This window comes from Anticarsia gemmatalis, chromosome 1 (genome assembly GCF_050436995.1).
Source record: "Anticarsia gemmatalis isolate Benzon Research Colony breed Stoneville strain chromosome 1, ilAntGemm2 primary, whole genome shotgun sequence".
Lineage (NCBI taxonomy): Eukaryota > Metazoa > Arthropoda > Insecta > Lepidoptera > Erebidae > Anticarsia > Anticarsia gemmatalis.
This window is the reverse complement of record NC_134745.1, coordinates 14,129,194-14,156,566: the sequence shown is the minus strand read 5'-3', so window position 1 is coordinate 14,156,566 and position 27,373 is coordinate 14,129,194. Positions and strand designations below refer to the sequence as shown.

Genomic DNA, 27,373 nt, shown 5'->3' with positions numbered 1-27,373 from the left:
GTAGTTTTTTAGATATTTTTGTATATGAATGCTGTATTAGGTATGTATATCTGCTACAAGTTTATAAATACAGTAGTCAAACTGACTAATTAATACTTGATACAGGAAATAAATAACTTTCTTTGAAAAATAAATAGGTTATACTGTGTTACGTATTTGCAATATTTATTAAACATTTATCCATTAAATTTCTCTTTAATGAGTACAAAACATGAAAAAAAAATCTCTGAAACGTCGTAAACAAAATTAAGCTTAATTTTCTAATGACATTGTTCTGAGTAATGGAGTTACAAATAATCTGATAATGATAAGTACCTAGTTAGTTATAAGAGAAATACTCATCGAGAAACATAACATTCTAGAACAAAAATCAAAAAGAACGAATATTCCTGTGATTGTTTAATAGTTGTTTTTTGTCTGGTTGTGCTTTGTGTCCGTTGTTTGTATGTTTGTGAAAGTGAGAGAGTTGTGTTTTGAAACAAACAGGTTAACTGTAGCTATTTAATTAAAACAATAATTAGTCCAATGTGGAAGTTTTAGAAAATAATGTCACTACAGAATTTGCATATTAAGTACATACTTTGTGCAAAAAAAAATCTTTTACCATTTTAAAGCAAAATCTTAAGATTCAGTGAAAGAAGCTATTTTATTCTCTATTACAAACTTAATTTATAACAAATGCGTTGAATGAATGCAATATACTGTTGTAACACAAACATTAAGATGAACTCCAAAGACCTTTTGACACGCACTTGCGATAACATTGCCGATACAAACAGAATTCACATTACATCTCTACATCAACTGAACAAAGAAAACACAAAGTTATATTATTTACAAACTTTATTAACGAAAAAAAATCACCTAATATTTAGCTGGAACAAATTCTACGTCATCACGCAAGTCTACTGCGTAAGTGGTAGCTTCGACAGCGTTGTTGGAAATTTCGTTGGTCAAGACTTCTGTATCGCTAGGCTGCTGGGCTCCTACCGTCAATCCTACGTCAGCGTCTCCATGCACAGCGGCGTTATCCTGATTCTCATCAATTTCTTCCCTAGCATCAAAATTTGGCAGTTCTGTCGTCTGGTCCGTTGTCAAAACATTGACTGTACCAACTGAATTGTTTACTCCTTCCTTCAAAGGGAACGCGATCTTCAGGATCGAGTTTTCAAAGGTCCATGTTCCTCTCAAGACTACGTTACTGGGGAGATTCCTTAGGTCCAAGTAGCTACTAGTCGCGCCGCCCTCGTACGTGTGTTTCGCTTGGATCATCAGCAAACCTTCGCGGGCTTTCACCACAATGTCTTTTTCCTCGTACGACGACAAAGGAATAGTGACGACGTATTCATTACCTTCCACGCCTTCCCGGGAGACGCTAGACGGGAAGTGGCTTGAGAACTCAGTCATCATTGTTTCGAATTCCCTCATTTCTCTGTCGAGTTCGGCCCAGAATCTTCTTGTGTCGAACAGCTCGCCATATGGGTCCATCCGTATACGGTAGTCGGGGAACCGGGGTTCATGATGCCGGTAGTTAATATTATAGGAAGGTGCTGCGTAGGCGCTCGCGATGAGCCCAAAAAGTAGTATGGACAACATATTGCGTTCGTTGTTCGTGAACCACTGAGGCGCGGGACCTTCTACGCCGTTCTTATATGGCTGGGTGTCAAAGGCTATCTGTTATCATATTCTGGACGCTGCAAATATTTTGTTTCTGCGCTGTCGTTGGTTTTCTAAGAACTGTTTAATCTTTAACCTTAATTAGTCACAGTTAGAGCGTTTATTTGTTTGTTTTATATTGCGGTATTTAATTGTGTGAGGTTTTGCCCCTACAGTTCAACAAAGTGGATTGTTTACATCAGTTACTGTTAGTAATTTGTAATTATGTCCTTTTATTAATTTCTGGTGATGCTTTCATCTTTACAACAGGTAATTAACTGGTCTTTAATACTTATCTGTCATCCCTTCTCAATTGAGATTAGTCTTATGTCAGGAATTAAATTAAAAAAACCTTTTTCGCCCTTTTTCAGAAAGCATTCGGTTGTTGTAGTCAACACATCGCTCCGACCAAGTGATCGCTGGTTCGATTCCCACAAAGAACAGTAATATTTGTGGGTAGGTACATTATAATTGGTTAAACGATCTGTAATGATGTATTTTATAATGTAAATGTAATTTTTTTCATGTCCTTGAGAAGTTTTGTATGAAAATCTGATCAGCGCCTCTGACGGGCGTCGTCGTAGGAAGAATTTTGGCAGTACATTCTAAATGTCAAATTCTCATACAAAACAGTATAGATATAATATTGCAACCGACCGTTTGACCATCGTAATTGTTCTTGTTTACTGACTTTTGGGGAATTCCAGCCAAGATAAAGATATTTTAATTTATTTGTTATTGATAGATAATAATATCATCATAATATATGTCATACATCAAGGCGTCATGCGGCTTCGCCTGGTTAAAAAAGTGGCTTATACACGAAACTTAAACTATATACACGTACGGGAGATTACTGCCTAGGACTGTACGCACTAAACCCATATGAATCCGCTGGCAGTTGCATACTAAACTGTAAAAGCTAGCGTGCGTTTTGGCCTTCTTTAGGAATCATGAATTACATGTCGTGACTCATGAAGACATCCGTGACCCTGGCCACATGAGGGACCAGTTGAAAATCAGTTCAAAATGTTGAGTTTATCGCGAACATGCAGACAGACACGGTTATGGGACTTTATTCCCACTTGTTTGCTGTGGACTATAAAGGGTTTGACATTTTGAATTACTTAAAAACGTCTTCAGTACCTACGCAAGGGGCGCTGATTAGTTTTTCATATAAAACCTATCCTGAAACAATAAAAAGCCGGCCAGGTGCGAGTTGGACTCGCGCACGAAGGGTTCCGTACCAAAAAATACGAAAAAAAACATGTTTATTGTGGCCCCATTAATTTTTTTTTTTTTTTTAAGTATTAATTGTTGTTATAGCGGCAACGGAAATACGTAATTTGTGAAAATTTCAGCTTTCTAGCTATCACGGTTTATGAGATATAGCCTAGAAGAAAGATAGGCAGGCAGACAGCGGAGGCTAAGTAATAGGGTTCCGTTTTACCCTTTGGGTACAACGGAACCCTATTACAACATATAGTCGCTTATGGCTTTCTTCCACTGTGCGTGTAGGTAACAAACATTCTGTTTTAGATGGCAACAAAGTCTCATTATCGCCTATTCTTGGAAGAACATCTGGTCGCATAAATAATAATTAGTATTAATGGTGAATCATATAGGTTATTCATTTATATTACCTACATGTAATTTACGCAATAGACTTAATAGGTAGCTAACTCCGCAACAAAACGGTAATTTCTTGACTGTTCTAGACTGTTTGATTGTGAAAGTAACTCTGTGTCTCTCTTTCATGCCTAAACTATGAAACCTATTTGGATGCAATACTGCATAGAGGTACTTTGAGACCCGAGAAAGAACATAGGATACTTTATAACTCGCAAATCTCACGAGAATATGAATAATCCAGGGTAATAAGCCATGACACTATGGTCCACGCGAACGGAGTCGCAGAAAATAGCTAGTTAAAGTTTTTCACAAATTATGGATAAACGTTAAAAAAGCCTACCTGATAGGTAAAATTACAACCTGAAAACTAACCGGTACTGTTTAATCAGAGACAGAGTTAATCTTAGAACAGCGCCATCTCTGAACCAAGCGCTGTAACTCTTGGAACCCTAGAAGAAACGAGTGTAAACCAGTAATAGTTCAACAGTTTATACAAAGATGGCGTTAGCAATTAGCGCTGCCATCTGTCGTCAGATAGGTGCATTAACATTGTATTGGTCATTCAAGAGGTATTATTTTGGTTTATATAAAGGTTAACTATTGTTAAAAATATGTTTTAGGCCTTACTGAATACAGTAAATTCTCAATATATCAGAAACTGGAGTAAATACTGAGTAAAGAACACTGTTTGTCGTATTTTTTGGCCTAAGATATGATTTTATTCGTTATTCTGATAAAGCTTTTATTTCGTTAGTTTTGCGTGTTTGTTGCTTAGATATTATAATTCATATGTTAATGTATATTACTCTGACAGGATATTACTTTACAATAAGGTTAACTTTAAAGCGTTTCATCGTATGAAAGTTTATAGTTTCCCTATCATTCCGCTAGTGGTGCTAGTATGCTTCTGCGTTCTACAGGTAGGCATGCTATCCATGTTGACTTTTAAACACAAATGCGACGATAAATGCGTATTATTTAGTCCAATTTTATGCATTTAGGTCAATTTGATGCTCTTAATAATTGCTTAATAGTATAACACTCATGAATTTGAGAGAACTTCGAATATGCATGAACTTTTTGTTATGCATAATTAGGTAGCCTTTGTAACTTTATCCTATACTTCAATTATATGACTCTTGTCTATCTATATCATGTTTTGTGTGTGTGTGTTTTGTGGTGAGTATATTTATACCTAACTACACCTGATTAGTCATATTATCTATTTGCTAAGCTGCTTTATACTGTTCAGAAGTCGGGTAAATAAAACAATCAATTGACTAGAAGAAGGCAATTTATTTCACTACATAGAACACGAAATAAGGTAACACTATAAATTAACACGAGTCTCTAGAAAACAGTTGAAGAAATAATTCGGAAATTTTATAAAACGGGAACGTTTGTTACGTTCTAATTGGTTTCTTCTGCGCCATTGTCCTCTTCTGCTGGGGTGCCCTCCTCAACGACAGCGCTGCTCTCTGTCTTAGTCGGTCCAGTCAGACTGATGGGCACAATCCTCTCGTTCTTCGGCGGCACCTTGAACGGCGCGGTGACGGTCAACACGCCATCTGGCGACAAGCTGGACACCACCAAGTCAGCCTGAGCTCCCTCCGGAAGTTCATACTTCCTAGTAAAACTCCGCGACACGAAACCGGTCTGTTCCGGCTTCTCTCCGTGGTCACCTTCGATAACCAAGGTCTTATCGACAGTTTTCACCGTAAGCTCTCCGAGTGTAAAGCATTTCACGTTCAAAGTAACTTGGAATTTCTCCTTGTCCTGAGATACGACGCAGCCCGGGTCCGGCATTGCAGCCTTGCATTTGCGTGGCGCCCGAGCCCTTCGGAAATTCCTCCACTCATCCTGCTGGAACTGTGGCGGATATGACGAGTATGGGTTATAATGATCGTTTTTCGCCATCGGATCGTTGAGTTCATAAAATGTCATTTTCATGACTAGTTCGTTGCAACTGATTCGACACTTGCGTTAACTTCACGTAGACTTTTCAACTGAATTGTGAGGCTGCAAGCTTGCAACGTCGGGGGCATTCGGGGGTGGGGCCAATGCTCTGAGTAAAGCGCCATCTAGTATGGCGTGGAAAGTTCTCGTAAACAATGCCCAGAAAATATGTGCGCACGCCGACCGTGCAGATGCTCACAACAATTTGTCATCTTTACCTAAATTATCACAAATATTACTCCCAGTTCGTGATGACTCTTCAATGTAATAAATTGACAAACTTTCCAACTATAACTGCAAATCTTTCCTTTTTTATTCTATAATTTAGTGACAATTATATTTGAATCGATACTCTGTAAGATTAATGCATTCTAAATTGTTTATAAAATAATGCGCTTATAATATACAATCTACCTTCCCAATTTATTTATGAACACAAATGTATACTCAGAATAAACTATCCGTACTTATCTCAAAAATTGTATTAGTATTCAAAAAAATGCTGCACTCAAAAAACATTAAAGCATCATAATGCAAAATAAATGAGAACAACGAACAAAAATAACTGTCATACGATACTACCAAAATGTTTATGACATATGACATCTGCTTTAAAGCGCCACCAAGCGGCGAGTAGCGGAACCAGTGCGCTTTCTAGTAAAATCGGGAACATTCTTTTACTTAAGTAGCTTTCTAGAATGTTTACTAACATGATGCAATTTATAAAATAAATTGTAACCAAAGATAGATTTTTGAAAGCAATATTTGCTATATTACTAGATAATATTTTAACAGGAAACTAACTAAATTTTTTAGTTCGTAATTTATTCAAGAGATGGTGGTACTGGTTCTTTTACTCATTCATTTCCTTATCATGTTTGTGTATATTTTACATATTTCGTGTACATTATCGTTACAAATGATTTGTAAACATTATTTAAAATATCTAGAGAACGCATTATATAGTCATAAAACTCAATCGGAAAGTATACTGCAAAAGTTACCTAGGACCTAAGTTGATACAGACAAAAGAAAAAATGTGTGTGTACAATAACTATACACTATCACTGTTTACAATTTGATATTATTATTAAAAAAAACTAATGTATCTTGACTTCAAAATTATCATAAAGACATTCATAATTACAGTCAGTCATTTTTTTCATTACTACCTAGGTATATAGGTACATTTATATTTTATGCCCTAAATGAAATCCATGAAATACAAATTAATTCGGCTAAAGAAATTATATTTAGAACATGATTCCAAAATAATTGCATCGGTAGTACGTAGTCTCTTATTTTAGGCAGTGCGCTAAAAATAAATCGTTGCAAATAGAATTAAGGTGCATCTCACACAAACAGAATTTGCAGTTTCATTTCAATCTACCTAAATTGTGGCTAGACAGAGGCAAAAAGTTAAGATACTTTTTTCTAGCGTTTTTAAGTTAAAGTGTCCTACTACTAATCTAAAACCAATAAACAGGCCGTAGAGAATAACGACTTTAAGAACTCGACTATAGAAATTCATCAGCCCAGCCTTTCTTTCAACTATGTTGAAGCCTGCTTCCAGTCTTACTAGATGCAAAATAAAACCCGTATTTTACATAGAGCGACTGCCTATCGGACCTCCTCAACCCAGTTTATAACACGAAAGTATTATATAATATTTTTCTCATAGGGGTAGGCAGACACCAAAGAACGCCACTTGGCACTATCACAAATGTCCCTTACCTCATTCACATTCGAATATTTTTTCATGTCTATTTAGAGGAATCTGCACATAATTTGTTTTGTTCATGGGTAGGTGATTGCATAGGTAGGTGAATAACCTGAGGTATCAAATATTACGGTACAAGTACTCAACAATCAATCGATTTGCGCAGGTTGATATGCGCCGAATGTACTAGGGCACCTAAATATAGAGCACGTAGGAAGCGCCCTAGAACCGCCAGGCACCGGGTCATGACATTTAAGTTATTGAAGGCTCTGAAGTATTTTATGAAGATATTAATATTAAAAACTAAATATTTTATTTAATGAATGCTTATTGTTAGATAGGGGAACGTGACCTTGCCACTCTGTTTGAAATAGTAAAAACAGAATAAAATAAATATTGAAATGGGGCTGAGACACGGTTTTTAGTCTTAACAGGCTAATGATTATTAAACCTTCTCCAAAAAAAAATGCATATAACAAATTTTAAAAAGTAGAGTCTTGATATATTAAAAGCAAGCAATCAGCCATTATCACATCAAATTAGCCATCAAAACATTAACTCTACTAGAAAAAATTTAAACTAATGTTAATATGAAAGTTTCAGCACCGTATTAAGTTTTGAGGATACAGAAGCTTAAACACACAAAGTTAAATTCAATCGTATGTTAATTTCACCGGAGCCGCATCCGAAGTTTTTTGACATTTTAGGTCGAATTCTTAGTCTAAATCATAGAAAGAACATTCCTGATTAACCCGCGTTAACTTTTGCGAACCCTGAAACGTAAGTTCTTAAGAAAAATCCGTAGTTATGCTGACGCGGACCAACGCTACGTCACAACCTTAGTTACTGTGAGTCAAAACAAAACAATGTAGTGATGGCAACAAGTGACTTTCTTTAGCCACTACCTATCCCCTAAAGCATGTGATTTATTATAAAACGTTAGTAAAACTATTTATTGTTTCTTATTCATTTGTACGGGAAATTATATCATATCGGTAATGTTGAAAAAAGTCAGGTGCGTTCTAGTAGGTACTCGTAACCGGCCGGCGCGGGCGGTCCTGTATGAAAAGATGTATGGAGGCGAATATAACAAAAAATGTTTAAGATCCCTACGGGAAGATAGTGTCAATTTATGAATGTGTGTAAAATAAATAAGATTTTTAAGAATAATTTGAATATTTTTGACTTAAAGTGTGTATCATTAAAGGGTATATTATGTTATAATAACAGACTAGATTACAAGCAAAGTCGGTACAGTAGTTATATATATGTCATCCTCGGTCAGCAACAAGATGTAATTTTTCAATCAATCGAGAGTATTCGAGAGTACGGCCCGGCCGGGCTGCGTCAGAGAACATGAACAATTTGTCCTGCCTAACTTGCATGTCGACAGGCATTATTTATGACTTTCCTATGTAACGAGCGTGTCATCTACTTACTTTTATTATAGATGCCACAATGTAGATGTAAAGAATATGTTTTGATTTACTTTTTAATGAAAGCGAAGCTTATAAGTGAAATTAATAGTAATATTATTTGTAGGGGCGTTCTCTGGTTTCTTCTTAAGTTAAAAAGGCGTGATTTTGTGTGATGTATGTATGTATTAATTGTATTTTATTTAGATGAATAATTATAAAAAAAGGAATGCAATGTATGCTTTGATATATAACCCAATACTAGTATGCACTCACAAACCAAAAAAATATATGAAATAATATTTATAGGGTATGTAATTGAAATTCTGAAAATGCATAAAAGTGCATCATGTTTACGACATCTGGCGAGCAGTGCGCCGGGCAACCCTGCGCGGAGTGCGTTGCGCAGTGTATCTCTTAACAGACGTTATCTATCACGCAGTTTGTACACACTACCTGTCCGCGAACAACACAACAATCACCACAGATTTGTTACTCAACATGGATCCGCAAACAAGGCAAAGTTTGCTATTATCTCACCAGCTTCTGAAGTGCTTGGGGCCTGAATATTACCCGGAGGGGCAAATCCCTCCAGACCACATCCACTACACGGAGCCATACGCTACCAACTGTCTTCGCAACATCTCGCAGGAAATGAGGCACATCAACAGCGGCGCCGAAATGACCATCTGCGCTGACGACACCAAGTTCCACATGTACCTGGATCTGCAGGACTTCGAGGGAGAGGATGTGAACGTGCTTCTCCGCAACGGTTTCATCATCGTTGAAGCGAAACATGAGGAGAGGAAGTTCGACAGTTGCTCGATGTCCCGTCGCTTAGTGAGGCGATACCCGCTGCCTGAAAATGTCTTTCCTGGCGACTTGGAGGCTGCGTTCTCTGAAGACGGAGTGCTTACTGTCAAGGCGGCCGTAAGACCACCATCCATGGCGATAAAGATACCTGTCAAGAGGCTTGAGGCTTGTAAGCAGTTTTGGAGGAGGGCTCCGTTCCAGGGAGCGACGAACCACCCTGGCATGGGTCATGGTGCTCCACCTAAACCACCGCAACCAGCCCAACAACAGCAACCGAAGCAAGCTACTCAATAAATGTGTGTGAAGTGGCTAACAACCCCATAATGTCCCACCTCTATATAACGTATATGTTTATACTCTGTATACAACTATACAATCTTTTTGATGTACTGTCGTTTTCCTGTGTACTTATGTATTTGAATATCACTCCCCAAATTTAAAATATGTTTGAAATAAATATTTGAAAATGTCGTGTGTTGTTTTCTTTACCCACCCAACAATAACAAACTTACCCCGTTATACACGATTATTTTGCTTAATCTGCGAATGTAGCTATAGCTATACAAGTCAAACATTTAACCTCTTGCTGAGCTCAACAACAATAAACCCTTTCAGTAAGTATAAGCTAGCCTAGCGTTCAACTAGTAGGCAAATGAACTTATAATCGCAATTCACGATGTCTTTATGCTCTTTTTGATACACATTTTACAAATTAGCGAACACTTATGAAGTATTAATTGTGAGACGCAATAGGGATTAAGGATAAAAATAATATTAAGTTCTTAAGTGTTATGTGATCACAGACTGATTCTAGATTCTTCCGCACTAAGAATTGTTCTTGTGTCGCGGGGACTTTTACAAACATACAAACAACGGACACAAATACAACCAGACCCGAAATAATTATTTGTGGATCGCTCATTACAGAAATAATTGTTCCGTGTGGGAATAGAGCCCACGACCTCTCGACGTAATAGTAGCGACGTGGCGACCTAACCCACTGCGCGAAGGAGGCAGTCATATTCTTTTAATCATTGTTCATAAAAACTAGGTGTAGTAAAAGTAGGTACTAATCGTTTTAATCTTTTCAAATCATTTGTAAAATCAAAGAGACATGTAAAATAAGAGTCATTTTCGTAAGGCTTTAGTGCATATTTACTAGGGTAAATTATTATGCAAGAGTACAAATCATAATCAGAATCAGTACCTATGACGATATTCTCTCAATCGATGCATCGTATTCGAGAGTACTCGGTCATGTTCGGACAGAGAGCATAAACAGTTTGTCATATCCACAACTGAATGTTGAGCCTTATTTATGACTGGTTTGGTTTCTCTAATTAGATGATAGTATGAGCAGTGATAGCTGAATGGTATAAGTTGGTACCTCCCACGCAAGTGGTTGCAGAGGCAAAACACCACTGACTTTTCGAAGTTATGTGTGTATTAGAAATAATTATCACTTGTTCCAACGGTGAAGGATGACAGAGTGATGCAACCTTGCATGCTCAAGGTTACTTTAGGGCAATTTTTGAAGGCATGCAAAGTCCCCACCTACCCAGACACAAGGCCTACCCCTCCCTTACTACGGAAGAAGAAAGACCCTTGCCCAGCAGAGGGACAGTATTGGGTTAAATTTATTTATTTATATAAGTTATATATTTAATGTGGATGAAAAATTATGGAAAACAAAATTCAATGCACAAGTTGATATGAAACACATTTACCTGTGTGAACTGGTAAACCTAGAACCATATTCAAGATTATATCGAAAGGAAAAGGAAAGTTGAAATAGAAAAGTAATTTAAATTCTGAAAATGCATAAAAGTGCATCATGTTTACGACAGCTGGCGAGCAGTGCGCCGGGCAACCCTGCGCGGAGTGCGTTGCGCAGTGTATCTCTTAACAGACGTTATCTATCTGCAGTTTGTACACACTACCTGTCCGCGAATAAACAACACATCACTAATTTACTCCTCGACATGGGGTCGCTTTCATTCGAGGATCTCCGGCCGCTAGTGGAGATGGCCCTAACGGACTTCGAACTACCGGACGATCCTGTAACGTGGGCAAATAAGGCCCCGGGCCTGCAGGAAATCATAACATTGCTACGTGCAATGGCTCAGCATGTGAAACACATTAAAAATGGAGCTGAAGTCTCCGTCTGCAATAACTACACTAGGTTTCACGTGAACCTAGATCTGCCGTACTTTGAGCATGAGGAAGTATCCGTATCTCTACGCGATGGAAGTGTTATCATTGAAGCGGAACATGAAGAGAAGGAGGTCGACGAAGGCACGGTGGCGCGTCGCATCGTGAGGCGATACCCGCTGCCTGCACACACAGATCTTAGTGATTTGACTGCTACAATGAGTGACGACGGAGTGTTCACCATTAAGGCGATGGTATACCCTGCTCGTTTTAGTACCGACCGTCAAATACCCGTCAGAATTGCGAAACGAAAACGTAATTGGGAGGAGGCCAAGATGGGGAATGACGTAAGCACGGACGACACTCAGTATCCTGCACAACGACAACGTATGGGTCCTGGCATGGGGCACGGTGCTCCTTCTCAACCAGCCCGGCAGCGCCCAAGGCAAGGTCTTCAATAAATGTGTGTGAAGTGGCGAGAGTGTCGAGCTAACAACCCCATAATGTCCCACCTCTATATAACGTATATGTTTATACTCTGTATACAACTATACACTCTATTTGATGTACTGTCGTTTTCCTGTGTACTTATGTATTTGAATATCACTCCCAAAATTCAAAATATGTTTCAAATAAATGTTTAAAAATGTCGTGTGCTGTTTTATTTACAAATCCTGGTGCAGTGTCATACACTTGATTATTTTGCCTGAACTGCGAATGTAGGTATATTCGTTCAAACCAGACTAAATACAGCCAAATTAATGCTATGCTAAAATTAAGTACATTTCCAGTGCATCTCATGGCAATTTTACTAAAAACACCCAGCTATAGCTATAAAAGCAATTAATTAAATTAATCTATTGCTGAGCTCAAAAAGAAAACACTCTTTAAGCAAGTATAGATAGAAGTGAGTAGATATAATAGTGGTGAACAGGTCAAGAAATTAACTTAAAGTTGCAATTAGTGATATCCAAATTTGCATTGACAGTAATTCCTTTATTTCTATAATCGGTGACTTATCGATAATTACCCTTTTCATATCAACAGTGAATACTCTGCTCCTGTTGTTAGTCATACATTTAATTAGGTAATTGCAACTCTTTCTAATGACTGTGGCTGTCGTACACAATGCTAATATTTAGAATACGAGTACTTCCAGAGATTATTGCAATTTAAATATAAAAATTCAGCTTCAGCCTATTAGTATTAGCGGTCCCGTGCTTGGATTATTCGTTTGATATTAACTGTCATCTACCAACTAATAAAGCTAGAATTATGTGAGTCAAAGGTACAGCTACAAGATGACTGGTATTTTTATACTTCAAATAATATAATTAATTTAATAAACAGGTGAAGAAGCTAGCAGCTGTGACTAACGATAAGTGTTGAAGTATCAAATAAAACCAACACATAGTAATACATACATTTATTTAAAATTAAAATAGCACAGATAGAAATCAGTCTTATAAAACAAAAATACAATCACAGAATTTAAGATTCAGATTTGCGAGATCCCAATTGCTTTTGGACAGGTCCTGTGTGTTTTATAGGCACGATGCGTTCGCCGGTTGACGGCATAGCGAGGACTTTGGGCGCCGTGACTGTCAGGACACCGTCGGAAGACAGCTTAGACTCGACAGTGTCAGGCAAGCAGCCTTTAGGAAGTGCGTATCTCCTTATAAACTGCCTGGACACGTATCCATGATCGTCTTGCTTTTCCTCGTGCTTGCCTTGAACAACTACATAATCATCAATTACTTTGACATTAATTTCTTCGGGCGCGAAATGCTGAACGTCCACATTCACTTGAAATTTCTCGTCGTCGCTACTTATTTTGCCGATTTCGTTGACTGCGAGGCGGTTCATTGCGGCTGAGATCTGTTCCATCGGTTTGAGTAGGTTCTCCCATGGTTTGAAGGCGTCCTCCCATGGTTTGTAAAGCGATGGGCTGAAGATGTTCCGCGGTGCCAGCTGATAGAATGGAGAATAGTCCGGTCTGAAGAATTCTCTCTCCAAAACGTGGAAAGGGTTCTCCATCTCGTAATTGAAAGGAATCAGCGACATTTTCACTTGTTTAACTTGCACTTTCTTCTTCGTCTTAAGTTTTGTTCACTTTGTTTCTCAGTTAGAAAACTGACGGGTTGGCGCGCAATCGGCGTATTTATACTACTCGATGTCAACGCCACCTGTTGAGCGTGACGTAAAAGTACTTTCGAGAACATGCTACGCTGTTTGAGAGCGAACGTTGTGGAGCGTGCGCGTATCTCTAGAAAAGTCGGCGGCCATATTGTTGTAGAAATTGTGTGCAACGCCATCTATAGTGGAGTAGCGCGCAACTATTGAGGTGAGTGAATGAATAGCATAGAATGCAAGTAGAGTGCAGCTAGTTTGATTTGTAATGTCGATAGATACGCATCTGCGTACTAACGAGTCCTTGTTGTGAGTTCAATTACTTGTACCTATGTATGAAATATTGACTTGACCTGAACATTTGTTATCTATAGTACATACACACCTCTCCTTTTCGTCGGGGTTAAAAATTTACTACACGTCAAAATTTCGTTGTGGTCTAATTATGCATTATCATAAATCTGTGTCTTTCAAATAATGTAATCGATTGAATTTGAAAACGTTATTTAAGTAAAAGTAATTGAACTGATATGCGTTTATTCACATTCTTATTAAAATTAAAATAAAAGATAAAACTAGGAAGCTATATCATGTTGTACAAGTAACGAGTACCTAATAAATTGATACATTTTATTTATCTTACTTACCTCGCACATAATTAATCACAGAAGGAAAGATTACCTATTGTTATTTTTTTTTTAATTATACATAGATATTATAGATCATCATTCCCGACAAAGACTTACAATGAAAGACAATTTTTAACCGACATAAAAAAGGAGGAGGTTTTCAATTCTCAAATTGGTAAGAATTGTACCAAGTGGTGTTCTCTGGTCTCTGCTTACACCTATAAGGAAGGCGTGATTTTTTGTATGTAAGTATGTTTTTTTTGCTTGTAAACTCATTTTTTATTACGTGGACATAATTATTTTAACTTTTTTTTTATTTGAAGTTGGTTAGTTGAGTGGATTTGAATGAAGCAAGGGAACTTTGTAAGGATTGTACAAAGTGGCGTCCTTTATAATTACCCATTTAAAAAAGGCGTGATATGATGTATTAAAATTAAAAAAATGAAAGATCTACAATTACAGTTAAGTAATACCTAATACTCTTCTTTATCTTTTCCTTATCCCACGTTAAGTGTGGTCGGCACAATATGTTTTATTTCGCAGAGACATATCGTAAAAGTTGGTATATTCCCAAATGTTCCTAGGGGTGACAACTGGGAATTTTCTTCCCACTTGACAATGCTAAAGGAAAATACTGGGAATATACCATTTGGCGGATGTGTTTACAACCGTGCTTTACGTGAACCCTTCTTGGGAAATACCTAATGTACTTAAAACCTAATTATAAACTTGTACCTAATTTGAATGCATCCACATTTTAATAATAAACAATATTTCTATATTAAAACAGTCGTTGACTTTGTATTAAACTGATAAACTTATATACAGGCTGTTGGTATTTTTCATTTTATAGTTTTCAAGTGTCATTTTATTCCTGATCCTTAATATTATAAATTCTACAGTAAGTAAGTTATAACTGAACTAATTGAGATAAAATTTTGTACAAATATAGTTTGAAATCCGATGACATCATTAAATGAAAATTCATATTTTCATTTAATGATGTCATCGGATTAATAAACTAATTTTTATGTTTCTTAACTCATTAGTATTTTTTATTTTATATTTATTTTTATTCTTTTTTCTTTTATCTATACGGTCATGTTAAATTGTAATATTTCTATGTTTTTTTTTTTTTTTTCTCCTTTCCTGTGCCTGGACTAGTTGTAAATATTTTTATGGTACTCACATATTATGTTCTCGCAGCCGGCAGATGGAGCAATAACTTTTGTTTTTATCAGCCTCTTTTATATATACTATATATATATTTCTATATATTTTCTTTGTATATTATTATTTATTTATTTATTATTATTTAAATTAACTGATATTAATTATGTCATTACTAGACAGCAGCCTAAATAGTGACGAATATTTTTCTGCTAGTAGTGATTCCAGCTTCGTAAGTGTTCCTTCTCTTGCTGAGACATTGTCGTCCCAGTTTTCTGATTTTCCCAGGAACTTTAATGTGGTCCATATTAATGCTCAGAGTGTTCCGGCCCATTTCCCGGATATGCTGGCTACTTTCGACTGTACACATATTCATGCAATACTTGTTTCTGAGTCTTGGCTTAAACCATGCTTAGTCTCCTCGGCTTATTTGCTCCCAGGCTATGAACTTATTAGAAATGATCGCGCAGTGGGAGGTGGGGGTGGAGTGGCTATCTATCTTAAACAAAATATTCCCTTCACTATAGTTAGCAAGTCACCACAGCCCCCACCACCAAATGCTGGCGAGCATCTTTTTCTCGAAGTTGAACTTCTTCACTCTAAAATCTTGCTCGGTGTTTTTTATAGTCCTTCTTTACGTGTAGATTACTTCACTTCTCTTGAAATTCTGTTAGAAAATTTTATCCCCGTGTACAGTCAAACCATAATCATGGGCGATTTCAACACCTGCCTCCTTAAAAATGATCACCGTTCCAGTTCACTCCAATCCATCGTTGACTCCAATAACCTCTCTATACTTCCTCTTAATGCTACACATCATTTTCCAAACTGTACTCCATCTTTGCTTGACCTTATCCTTATTTCTTCCCCTGATCGTGTTTCTAAGCACGGTCAGTGTCCTGCTGATGCCTTTTCCTACCATGACCTCCTCTTCTTGTCCTATCGTGTCCGGCCTCCGAAACCTAAACCTAAAATCCTTGTACAGCGCAACTTTCGTGATATGAATGTGGCAAATCTTCGTGCGGATGTCAACAACATTGCCTGGGATTCTCTCTTTGCTTCGGAATGTGTGGATGAGAAAGTTCAGTTACTGACCTCAAACCTGATAAAGCTCTACGACACTCATGCACCATTGCGTACAATTAGGGTGAAACATCTTCCGTCACCCTGGCTTACGGACGACATTAAGACTCTACTCTCCCAGAAAGCTGCTGCAAAAACAAAATTTAAATGTCGTCCAACTGATGCTAATTGGAAAAAATATGTAGCTATACGAAATCACTGCAGTAAGGTGTGTAGGAATGCACAACGCCGACATATTCATGCATCTGTCGAAAATGGAGATCCAGGCAAAGTTTGGAAATTTCTGAAGTCATTGGGAGTCGGCAAATCGCGCCATGACGCGATTCCTAAACCTCTTGATCTAAACGCTTTAAACCAATACTTTACTGCATTACCTCACTTTGACCCCATTCTAAAAGATAACACACTAAAATCTCTTTCACTAAGTTCGACTCCCGACTGCTTCCCATTTGAATTTCATCAATTTGCTGCTTGTGACGTTAAGAAGAGCATCCTATCTACTTCCTCGAATGCGATAGGTACCGATTGCGTCAGCCGTAATATGATCCTTCCTATCCTTGATGAAATACTCCCTGTCATCTGTCATATCCTCAATTCCTCTATCTCCAGTGGCATCTTTCCATCAGCTTGGAAAGACGCCCAAATCACACCTCTACCTAAAAAATGCAACCCTTCATCTTTCTCTGAATACCGACCCATTTCTATCCTACCTTTCCTCTCCAAAGTTCTTGAACGCCTCGTTCATGATCAGCTTAGTTCCTTTCTTTCCGAAAATCAACTCCTTAACCCACTCCAGTCTGGTTTCCGTCCCGGTCACAGTACCACCACAAGCCTGGTTCATATTACGGAAGATATTAGGTCTGCAATGGAAGGTGGTCACCTAACTGTGCTTGCATTGCTAGACTTTAGCAACGCCTTTAACACTGTCGACTTTGATATACTTCTCGGGATACTATGCTCTCTTAACGTATCTCCAACAGCGGTTGACTGGTTTCGTAGTTACCTGTTTGGGCGCCGGCAACGTATCAGGATCGAAAATACGATCTCCGCATGGTGCCCGTCATTTGCTGGCGTTCCGCAGGGCGGCGTCTTATCTCCCCTACTCTTCGCAGTTTTTATTAACTCAATTTCTAACGTCTTAACTTCTTCCTACCACCTCTACGCAGATGATCTTCAAATTTACTCCCACGCTCCCTTAGATAGGTTGACGGAGGCTGTCCAAACAGTAAACACTGACATGGTGCGAATTTGCGACTGGAGTAGGTCGTATGGGCTAAAGGTCAACCCGGATAAGACCCAGGTGATTGTTGTTGGCAGTTCGAGAATGGTCTCTAAAATTGAATGGTCACTGATACCCCCGGTGTCTTGTGACGGTACTGTTATACCATTTAGTGACGTAGTCAAGAATTTGGGTATTTTTATTGACAAAAATATGTCATGGGTTCCCCAGATCCAACAAGTACGTCGCAAAATCTTTGCTTCGGCGGGGTCTTTGCGCAGACTACGTAATCTTCTTCCGATCACGACAAAAGTTGCGTTAGTACAATCCCTTCTTTTTCCCGTTCTTGATTATGCCGATGTCAGCTATCCTGATCTTACCGAGGACCAACTGAATAAACTTGAGCGGCTTCAAAACTTCTTTATTAGATTCATATTTGGTTTACGCAAGTATGATCATATTTCTGAATACAGACACAAGCTCAAGTGGTTACCCCTACGTTCACGCCGGAATGCTCACATTCTCTCTCTTCTGTACAATGTATTGTTTAATCCCTTAGCACCCCCATATCTTAAAGAACGTTTCGATTTCTTGCATGACACACATTCTAGACTCCTGCGATCATCAGAAAACTTAAGATTGAAGATGCCGGTGCATTCCACAAGATTTCTCGATAAATCATTTTCTGTAGAAGCTGTGCGATTGTGGAATGCACTACCAGTATCTATACGACGCGCTCAATCCCTGCCCATCTTTAAAAAACTTGTCAAGGAACACTACCTATCGCTACACAACTAACTATTTATTTAATGTATATATGTATTTGGTATGTATTTTTAATATTATTTATGTATCTTTTATATATTTATATATATATTCCACTTTTATATATATGTAATTATTTACGTTTAATTAATATATTTTCCTAACACTCTTATGAACTGCCCTCTCTCATTTCATTCTCATTAATCTCTCCATCCAATGGTTGCCTGGAAGAGATTGCCACTGTGCGATAAGGCCGCCAATTGTACTACCATCTTAATTTTATTTTGTTTTTATTTTTATCCATGTCTATTCTTTTTCTTGTATCTTCTTTTTTTTTATTTTATTTATACAAGTACAATAAAGAGTATTTCATTCATTCATTCATTCATTCATTCATTCATTCATTCATTCATATTTTCAACTACTTTTTTTTGGCCTGTACCTTTTCCCATTTCCGTCCAACTGCCCCAATCGTTTGCTTTCCATGCCCTTTTTCTATCAAAGGCTACAAACTGCTGATCGTGACATACCGAGTTCAATTCCTGAGTCCGGCAAAGTTGTTTCCGAATTTATTTATTTATTTAATCTTAATATACATATTTGTATAAAGGCAGACCTAATGCCAGGGGCATTTTCTGCCAGTCTACCTTAGGGTGATGCAGAGATAATTACGAAAGTGTTTTAAAGAGGAAGGAAAGTGAGTTAAGAATGAGTGTTCCTCTCAATAGCTTCCCGGAGTTCGATAACATGCCCGGTAAATGGCAACAGGCGAAACGTTGGTGTACTATTCATCTCTTCCTATACCTTTGAGGATAACAGACGTGATATTATGTACTAGCTGACCCCGCAAATTCGCTTGCGTCACACAACAGAGAATGGGTCATAATTTTCCCCGTTTTTGGACGTAGCTTGATGTTATATAACCTGCCTGCCTCAATAAATCTATACTAATATTATAAAGCTGAAGAGTTTGTTTGTTTGTTTGTTTGAACAGGCTGATCTCAAGAAATACTGGTCCGATTTGAAAAATTATTTCAGTGTTAGATAGCCCATTTATTGAGAAAGGCTATAGGCTATATATCATCACGCTACGACCAATAAGAGCAGAGTAGCAATAAAAAATGTTCAAAAACGGGGAAAATTTTGACCCATTCTCTCTTATGTGACGCAAGCGAAGTTGCGCGGGTCAGCTAGTAGACTATAAAATTTGTTCTTCAATTCGCACCATTCAACCAAACAAACAGACTCTACAATTTTATAATATTGGTACAGATGTGTGTATTTGTGTAAATTTGTGTTTTTTCAGTCATATTTCTACAATACAGTAAACACCAGTCTGTATCTACTCTGTTTATAAAATGGCAACGGGCTATCTGTAGTGGACCGTTGCAGTTCAGGCGATAGTCCTCCGTACACGATAGCGCGGTACAGTCGCGCGCCAGATAAATATGTTGTTGCTATTGTTTTCGGCGCTCATATATGGGTATGTATGTACTTTTATTTAAGGGAATTTTGTGTTATATGAATTTTAGAAAGTTGATTTAATTACAAATGTTTGGAGAGATTGTTTTTCCTAATTGTATTTAACTTGCTTTTCCCCGCGAATTAAACCGAGTGAAAAGATTTTGCGCGGTAAATGTATCTTAAGTATCAATCCAGGTTTTAACTATTAGGGTACCGAATTTCATCAAAATACATCCAGTTTTTTTTTCGTGAAAAAGTACCAAGCATGCATTCATTCACTCTCCGAAATTTTCGCATTTATAATACTTAGTACGATTTTATTCCAATTCGTTAATTTGAAATCTTAGAATTTACCATTTAATTGAATTGATGTTTAATTAAGGTGTATTTTTGTACCTTAGTTTCTGTATGTTCTACATTCAGTATTAGGGAAATGACTCCTAATTTTCATATTGTGCCGTATTTGGGTACCTATACAAGCAAATATATGTATTTTGCACATTTACTTGTTACGTGTGTGTGTGTTAGCAATAAACACGTTCAAATTTATTGTGTTTTCTATTTATAATATGAACTTAATGAACAATACAGACCTCTGTTTATAGATCTTGACCCAAAGCTACTGTTTAAAGATAACATAGTCTTCGAAAACCGATCGATATTTGTTGTTGTTTAAGTAATTATCCTTCACAGCCCCTGCCCGTGACTTTGGTTGTACGAAAAGATTTCCCACAATAATTATTATAGGCCTATGTATTAGTCCAGTTTGTAAAGTATAAGTCAATAAAATTTTATTAAAATCGGTACAGTAATTTTGACTTTATTGAGTACTAAACATGCATCAAAACTTTGGCATCAATAAAATTTTGTAGTAGTGTATATTTTCACTCGATTTTTACTTTGACACCATTCCTTAAAAAAGAACTTATTCTAGTATACCTGTTGGTTTTTTTAATTGCTTCATAACTTAGTTTTATAATTATTATTGATTTGTTAAAATGTTTATTTCAGAGTGGAAAGTAATATAATCGACGCGAAGATATGTTTCCCGGAAGAGTTTATGTTCGGAGTCGCCACCGCCTCCTACCAGATTGAAGGAGCTTGGAATGTATCAGGTGACTACACAATATGATTTTCAGTACTTTTCAGTAGCGGTATTTCATTGAAACACTACGCCCAACGCTGTAATTTTGACGACGATTTCATTTTTAAATATTTTACAAATTATGTTTTTATACTTTTTCAAGTTTGTTCTTGTTAGCTTAAATCCACAAAAAGCATGATTATATATGTGGTAAGTAGGTATATGAGATTCCTTTTCAATTTACTTTTGAAGGCATAGTATGAAACCGGTCCCCACTGGAGTCAAGTAAATCAAGCAAACTAAATGCAAATTTTTCAATTTCACTGTAACTATGCCTATTACTATCGTAATTAGGAAGTATTCAAAAGCATAAAAAATTTAGTCTTTTTCTGCTGGACATCAGTATAATAAATGTATTTAATGTAGAATAATATGAGTCACCGCTTCCTGTGATATTGACCGTGACTTTGACTTCGACAGGATCTGAGTTTGTGATAACACGAAAACAAAGCATTCGATAATTATTATAAACTAGCTGCCCGCCTCAGTTTCGGCCGGTTTAAACAATTATTTTACAAAAAATCCTTTAAAACGTTCACACATAAACCTTTCTCTTCAAACAGAAATTCTTGACAAAAGATCTCAGAAAAGATTAGATTAAGATTAAGATTTTTCTGACCCGACCCAGGATTTGATCCCGAAACCTCTTACGCGGCAGTCGCATATATACACTACCAACCGCGCCACATAGGCAATCATATACTACTTAACAAGTATGATATAGTTCAAATAAAGTTTATATATATATCAGCTTAGCCTTTTTTCCAAGCTATGTTGGAGTCGGCTTCCAGTCTCACCGGATGCAGCTGAATACCAGTGTTTTACATGCAGCGACTGCCTATCTGACCTCCACAACCCAGTTACCTGGGATAATACGGTCCCTTCGGTAAGACTGGTTGTCAGACTTTCAAGCTTCTGACTACTGTTAACGACTGTCAAAGATCTTCGAAAATGACAGCCAGGACCCACAATTTAACGTGCCTTCCGAAACACGGAGGAACTCGATATGTATAAGATGGTCACCCATCCACAAATCAACCTCGGCAAGCGTTGCTTAACCTCAGAGATCGATCCGCGTGGCTGTTGTTAACTAAGCCACGAGCTCCTCAGTTCAAATAAAGTTTATGATTTAGATTAAGAACATTAAATATAAATAAACTTTTTTTAAAGGTAAAGGTGAAAGCATCTGGGACCGCTACACGCACGAGCACCCAGACCGCGTGTTCGACCACAAGAACGGTGATGTCGCAGATGGTTCCTACTACAAGTACAAAGACGATGTAGCTCTGATGAAGCAGCTTGGAGTGGGCTTCTATCGCTTCTCTATGTCCTGGCCTAGGATACTGCCTACTGGGTTGAGCAAGTAAGTTACTTAAGAACATTACAAATGATCCTAGGGACCGCCCTATCTCCAAAACATTTCAAGCCCCTCTTCCTTCCACTTCCTCTTCAAACATATATCATACTTTGGCGCAGTCGGTAGTGTATGTGACTGTCGTATAAGATGTTTCCGGTTCGAATCCCAGGTTGGGCCAAAAAGTATTTTCTGTTAAAAAGACCTCAGAGATTGCTCGGAGGTTGAGGTCGTAGACCTCCGTGTCTCGGAGAGCACGTAAAACCGTCGGTCCTGCGACTGACCTCTTTCTGGTTCGGTTTAGCCTTATCACCAAACTATGAGAGTATTCCTATACTCTACTCCTGTAGGAGAGTGTACTTATGCATTAGGCACACACTTGGCCAACTAAAAACAAAGTCCAGCCCGGTTGGCTGGTTTCAATGATACTGGCCGCCGTAACCGAAATCGGTCACACACACCTAGAGATGCAGTATTAATAATCAAATGTGTGAGAACCTAATCAAATATCTATGCATCAAAGAATCTATCTTTAAAAATAATGTTTAAGGAGTCAAATAGCAAAATATCGCAGAAAAAAAATCTAAGTACATAAAAATCACACGCAACCACCCTCCTACAAAACAAAAACATCAAACATTTCAGTGAAATCAACGAAGACGGCATCAGGTACTACACGGAGCTGATAGAAGAGCTTCGAGCTAACAGGATCATACCGATGGTGACGATGTACCACTGGGACCTGCCGCAGACGCTCCAAGACCTCGGAGGATGGACCAACCCTGTCATGGCTGATTACTTCCTTGATTATGCGAAAGTAAGACACAAACATTGCTTTTTCGAGTGAATAGGTATATAAGGAATGAGGTAGCGCGCCCCCTGGTTAAGCAATAGCCCACTTTAGATACACACTCTATCGCGCATGAAAAAACAATTGCGTGTGAAAGTGCGCGCGTGTAAAGGGAAGGGAAAGACCAAGCGCCGCGCTCATCTGTAAAGCCCGCGAAGAAAATCACACGCTCGCTGGTTAAGTCACTCTGGAGTTCTGTGGACTAATTCTCGTCAGAAGCAAATTCAAATTCGATTGAATCAGATTCGAGCGATCAAATCGTACTTTTAAATCCCAAACTAGCGCGTGATAAAACACTGGTCTAACATGAACATAATCTTAATCTAAAAAATTTAATTAGTTTCACTTTAAACCAGCATTCAATCATGCGCAGTTTGGAATTTAAAAGTTTGATTTGACATTACCTCCAATTTGATTCAAAAATTAAATGGAAATTGAAAACCACAGCTAACTACTTATGGATACTTATGTTTTTATTTCAGGTCCTCCTAGACAACTTCGCCGACAAAGTCCCTATCTGGATAACGTTCAACGAGCCGCTATCCTTCTGTCACGATGGCTACGGCGGTGAGGATGCTCCGGGCGGGAGAGCCAGCGGGTTCGAAGACTACATGTGTGGTCACAACGTGCTCCGAGCCCATGGCATGGTGTATGACTTGTATGATCGAGAGTACAGGCATAGGGTCAAAGGTATGAACTTATTTGTCATAATAGATATATGTCATAACTTTGAAGCATTCACATTGCATGTTTATGACTGTCTCCGTGGCGCAGTGGTTAAGGTGCTCACCACGCCGCTACCTTCGCGTCGGTGGCGAAGTATCGAGTTGTAAAATCAAATTCGATATTTTCATTTTCGAATCGAAAATGAAAATATTCTACATCATACAATCCCTTTAGTTCCACTTTAAACCAGCGTTCAATCATGCGCTAGTATACAATCTCATTTTTGACATTAAAATTTAATATTAGATGCGTCTTTTCAACTATCGGGGGCAGTTTTAAGCCGCCATAACCATCTTACTGTATACGAATATTTTTAGGTGGAATGGGGATCACGTTGGATATCGCATGGATGGAAGGAATTACTTCGTCGACTGAGGACCAAATTGCAGCCGAAACTGCCAGACAATTTATGGTGAGTATATATTTACTACCCAGCTAACAACATTGTTGGAAACTCCTAGATCTGCCAGGTTAATGTGGAAAGTAAAACCATGGACGTTTGAGTGGGCGGTAGAGTTACAGGGTAGCTGTTGGCAACCTATGAGCTAGGGGATTCAGTCGGCTTACTCTTGACTTTACTTCGAATTCAATTAAATCAAGTTCGAAGTAATGTCAAATCTAACTCTTTCATTCCAAACTAGCCCCTGACTTAACGGTGGTTTAGAATGAAACTAATAGGAATGTTTGATTCAGTTTAAATCAGCATATTTTGACGTACCTACACTCAAATCTGATTTAATCGAATTTAAATTTAATTCTATCGAGAGTAAGCCCACTGATTAGCTAAAGAGCTTGAGCACCATCAAATTGTCTGACCTTACTTTTACACTCTATCTACCTATAAAAGAACATAGTTAAGTAACTGAAAGTCTATAATACTAACATTAGACTGTATATTTTCTAGTTCGGTTGGTTCGCGAACCCAATATTCTCAAAAACCGGCGACTATCCAGCAGTGATGCGTAAACGGATCGACGCGAACTCGAAAAAGCAAGGCTTCCCTCGTTCGAGATTACCAACGTTTACTCGAGAAGAGGTGAAAATGATTCGAGGTTCATTCGACTTTATGGGAGTGAACCATTATACCACTTACTTGGTTGAGCCAGGAGATGGGAAAGTCCAACCTCATCCTTCGTATTATAACGATGGGAATGTCAAGCTCTACCAGTTAGTAGATTGGCCTAAGACTAATTCTACTTGGTTGAGGGTAAGTTTGTATGGAAATTGGAGAATTACTAGCATATTGCCAATAACTCGAATACACGAGAAGCGATTTCAAAAATTATTTTTTTTCATCATTTTATATTAAAGTATATAGCTTTCCACCCGCTGCTTTGCTCGCGTATAACTTCAAAAACCCTCTCGTAGCCCTCCTTACACTTACTAAGAAATCTTCATACTAAATTTCAACTTTGTACGCTCAATAGTTTTGGCTGTGCTTTGTACATTAGTCAGTCAGTCACTCAGTAACGGAAGAGTTTTATGCATTGATAATCCTAATTTCAGGTAGTACCATGGGGCTTCAGAAAAGCACTAAACTGGATAAAAACGACGTACAACGACCCACTAATGTTAGTCACCGAGAACGGCGTGTCGTTTGAACCCGGCTTAAAGGACGTGAAGCGAGTGCAGTTCATAGACTCTTACTTGCGGTCCTTACACGCGGCTATCACGATAGACAAGTGTAGGGTCAAGGCGTACACGTATTGGAGCTTGTTGGATAATTTTGAGTGGATGAGGGGCTTTTCGTAAGTTTGTTTTTATGTTTTTATTTGTAAATTGTTGTTTGTTCATAAACAGGATTTTTTTAAAGATAATTCCCGAACTATCTTGCCATTAAACATTTACGTTTGACGAGTGTTAAAGTTACTTATTTTTGTAAAGATAAAATAAAAAAAAAACTAGAAATTGCTCTTGTGTCGCGGGACTCTTACACTCATATGTACAAACAACGGACACATAGTTCAACCACACCCGAAACAATTGTGGATTGCACAAATAATTGTTCCGTGTAGGAATCTAACCCACGAACTACCGACGCAATAGTAGCGGCGTGGTGACCTTAACCACCGCGCCGGAGGCAATCAAAAATATTCGAAACAATATTTATAATGGATTTGAATGAAATCTGTGCTGTAATTTTTCAGGGAACGTTTTGGCCTGACTGAAGTGGACTATGACTCTCCAGACTTGACTCGCACTCCGCGGCAGTCGTTCAACTATTACAAATATGTAGCCACTACCGGCTGTCTGCCTAACAACTATGCTGATTTTACTTATAATTCTGTTTAGTTTGTACTTATTATTAAGCTGTAATACTCTTAGCTATTAAATGTTATTTATAGTTCATCTCGAGACGACTTGACTTTTATTTACAAGGAAACGATAAGCTATTTTCAAATTGTAATTCACCAAGACTTTTCATAAATTGACTTTCTTTTCGTAGTTTTTAAAGTTAATTTGAACTTTTTTCATTTAACTGAATCGCAACAGAATCAGTAAGTAGATACTTTTTAAATGTCTTTTTATATCACCAGACTAAAGATAAATAGTCTAGACTAGCATTAACGAAACAAATATTTCGTCTAAATATTTAACGTACCTATATATTTTTTTTGTTTTTGACTTCAGCTTTATTCATGAATGAAGTTATTAGAGGTATTATCTATTCCGTTATCGAATAGGTATTCAGAATACCAACTTCAGCCCTCTTAGATAACGGTGTCTTTAAAAAGACATAATGCAAACCTAAGCGTTCGATGATCTTTCTATAATAAAATATGACACCATCAATAATAGAAAACATTTAATAATTATAACTTCCACAAAATATATCTTACACTATATCTTTACAATCGGAAGACACTGTATAATATCAATATACATATTGACTTCTAAAATATGTTCGCAATTAAACTATCTATGTTCCAATAGGTATATTTTGTTGATCGGTCTATCATTTAATGATAATATAATAGGCACCTGTAGTTCATAACATTACGTTTAAATTAAACCTTTCAATGTAAGAACAAAAAATACTGTAAAATTATAAAATCACATCTTTTTCTTATGGCAGAGAACGCTACTTACAAACTTCTCTTGCTTCATCCACGTTCATACATATTGAAAAAAAGGCGTGACTTTTTGTGTATGAGAAAAAAGAAAAGGTTATTTTATAGGCCTACCACGAATTGTGTTCACATAATTGCGATAGTATTATTATGATTTGCGATTCGTCGAATAGTCGAACGGGAGTACAATATAATTAATATATTATTAACTAATATATCATACACACGGTTTTACATCTTGACCAACTTGTACAAAATGTCCAAATCCGTTCTTGGTATAACATACTTACCATTGAAAATACAATATCAATGAACACCAATGACATTAGTTTTCTTTAAAAACGTATATTTTCCTTCTTCATTCTTGTATCGTGACTCCTTTATTATCACTACCGATAGACTTCCTCTGTTCGTGATAGTAGGCC

The 27,373-nt window shown here is 37.5% G+C and overlaps 6 protein-coding genes across 7 annotated transcripts; 3 read left to right on the top strand and 3 right to left on the bottom strand.

The window, feature by feature from the left end:
• Nucleotides 1-825: 825 nt before the first annotated feature.
• On the bottom strand, nucleotides 826-1,642 carry LOC142977489 (uncharacterized). Its single transcript, XM_076121393.1, has one exon. It carries the CDS (start codon nucleotides 1,594-1,596, stop codon nucleotides 865-867), a length of 732 nt encoding a protein of 243 aa, XP_075977508.1. The 5' UTR covers nucleotides 1,597-1,642; the 3' UTR covers nucleotides 826-864.
• Nucleotides 1,643-4,564: 2,922 nt separating this feature from the next.
• Nucleotides 4,565-5,358, bottom strand: LOC142981106 (protein lethal(2)essential for life-like). The gene has a single exon (XM_076126829.1). It carries the CDS (start codon nucleotides 5,236-5,238, stop codon nucleotides 4,699-4,701), a length of 540 nt encoding a protein of 179 aa, XP_075982944.1. The 5' UTR covers nucleotides 5,239-5,358; the 3' UTR covers nucleotides 4,565-4,698.
• A 3,421-nt stretch (nucleotides 5,359-8,779) lies between these two features.
• On the top strand, nucleotides 8,780-9,663 carry LOC142981022 (protein lethal(2)essential for life-like). Its single transcript, XM_076126711.1, has one exon. The coding sequence runs from the start codon at nucleotides 8,881-8,883 to the stop codon at nucleotides 9,484-9,486; it is 606 nt and encodes a 201-aa protein (XP_075982826.1). The 5' UTR covers nucleotides 8,780-8,880; the 3' UTR covers nucleotides 9,487-9,663.
• A 1,410-nt stretch (nucleotides 9,664-11,073) lies between these two features.
• On the top strand, nucleotides 11,074-11,987 carry LOC142980936 (small heat shock protein OV25-2-like). The gene has a single exon (XM_076126595.1). The coding sequence runs from the start codon at nucleotides 11,175-11,177 to the stop codon at nucleotides 11,802-11,804; it is 630 nt and encodes a 209-aa protein (XP_075982710.1). The 5' UTR covers nucleotides 11,074-11,174; the 3' UTR covers nucleotides 11,805-11,987.
• Nucleotides 11,988-12,754: 767 nt separating this feature from the next.
• On the bottom strand, nucleotides 12,755-13,487 carry LOC142977481 (alpha-crystallin A chain-like). Its single transcript, XM_076121382.1, has one exon. It carries the CDS (start codon nucleotides 13,405-13,407, stop codon nucleotides 12,835-12,837), a length of 573 nt encoding a protein of 190 aa, XP_075977497.1. The 5' UTR covers nucleotides 13,408-13,487; the 3' UTR covers nucleotides 12,755-12,834.
• A 94-nt stretch (nucleotides 13,488-13,581) lies between these two features.
• Nucleotides 13,582-26,234, top strand: LOC142977466 (myrosinase 1-like). 2 transcript variants are annotated; one of them, XM_076121360.1, is made up of 10 exons: nucleotides 13,582-13,687; nucleotides 19,646-19,822; nucleotides 20,815-20,918; nucleotides 22,118-22,310; nucleotides 22,947-23,118; nucleotides 23,634-23,841; nucleotides 24,195-24,289; nucleotides 24,782-25,084; nucleotides 25,384-25,625; nucleotides 26,025-26,234. In XM_076121360.1, the coding sequence occupies exons 2-10, from the start codon at nucleotides 19,788-19,790 to the stop codon at nucleotides 26,167-26,169; spliced, it is 1,497 nt and encodes a 498-aa protein (XP_075977475.1). In that variant the 5' UTR covers nucleotides 13,582-13,687; nucleotides 19,646-19,787; the 3' UTR covers nucleotides 26,170-26,234. The 2 variants fall into 2 exon arrangements, with proteins under 2 accessions (XP_075977475.1, XP_075977485.1); XM_076121370.1 differs by lacking the exon at nucleotides 13,582-13,687 and adding an exon at nucleotides 14,185-14,347.
• The last annotated feature ends 1,139 nt before the right edge of the window (nucleotides 26,235-27,373 follow it).

What these genes read in the sequence shown, in the direction of transcription:
- LOC142977466 (XM_076121360.1), top strand. Translation starts at nt 19,788, where the DNA reads ATGTTGTTGCTATTGTTTTCGGCGCTCATATATGG. An exon ending in TTTTCGGCGCTCATATATGG is followed by an intron (nt 19,823 to 20,814) that starts GTATGTATGTAC and finishes TGTTTATTTCAG; the next exon opens with AGTGGAAAGTAATATAATCG. An exon ending in CTAATTCTACTTGGTTGAGG is followed by an intron (nt 25,085 to 25,383) that starts GTAAGTTTGTAT and finishes TCCTAATTTCAG; the next exon opens with GTAGTACCATGGGGCTTCAG.
- LOC142981106 (XM_076126829.1), bottom strand. Translation starts at nt 5,238, where the DNA reads ATGAAAATGACATTTTATGAACTCAACGATCCGATGGCGAAAAACGAT.
- LOC142980936 (XM_076126595.1), top strand. Translation starts at nt 11,175, where the DNA reads ATGGGGTCGCTTTCATTCGAGGATCTCCGGCCGCTAGTGGAGATGGCC.
- LOC142977489 (XM_076121393.1), bottom strand. Translation starts at nt 1,596, where the DNA reads ATGTTGTCCATACTACTTTTTGGGCTCATCGCGAGCGCCTACGCAGCA.
- LOC142981022 (XM_076126711.1), top strand. Translation starts at nt 8,881, where the DNA reads ATGGATCCGCAAACAAGGCAAAGTTTGCTATTATCTCACCAGCTTCTG.
- LOC142977481 (XM_076121382.1), bottom strand. Translation starts at nt 13,407, where the DNA reads ATGTCGCTGATTCCTTTCAATTACGAGATGGAGAACCCTTTCCACGTT.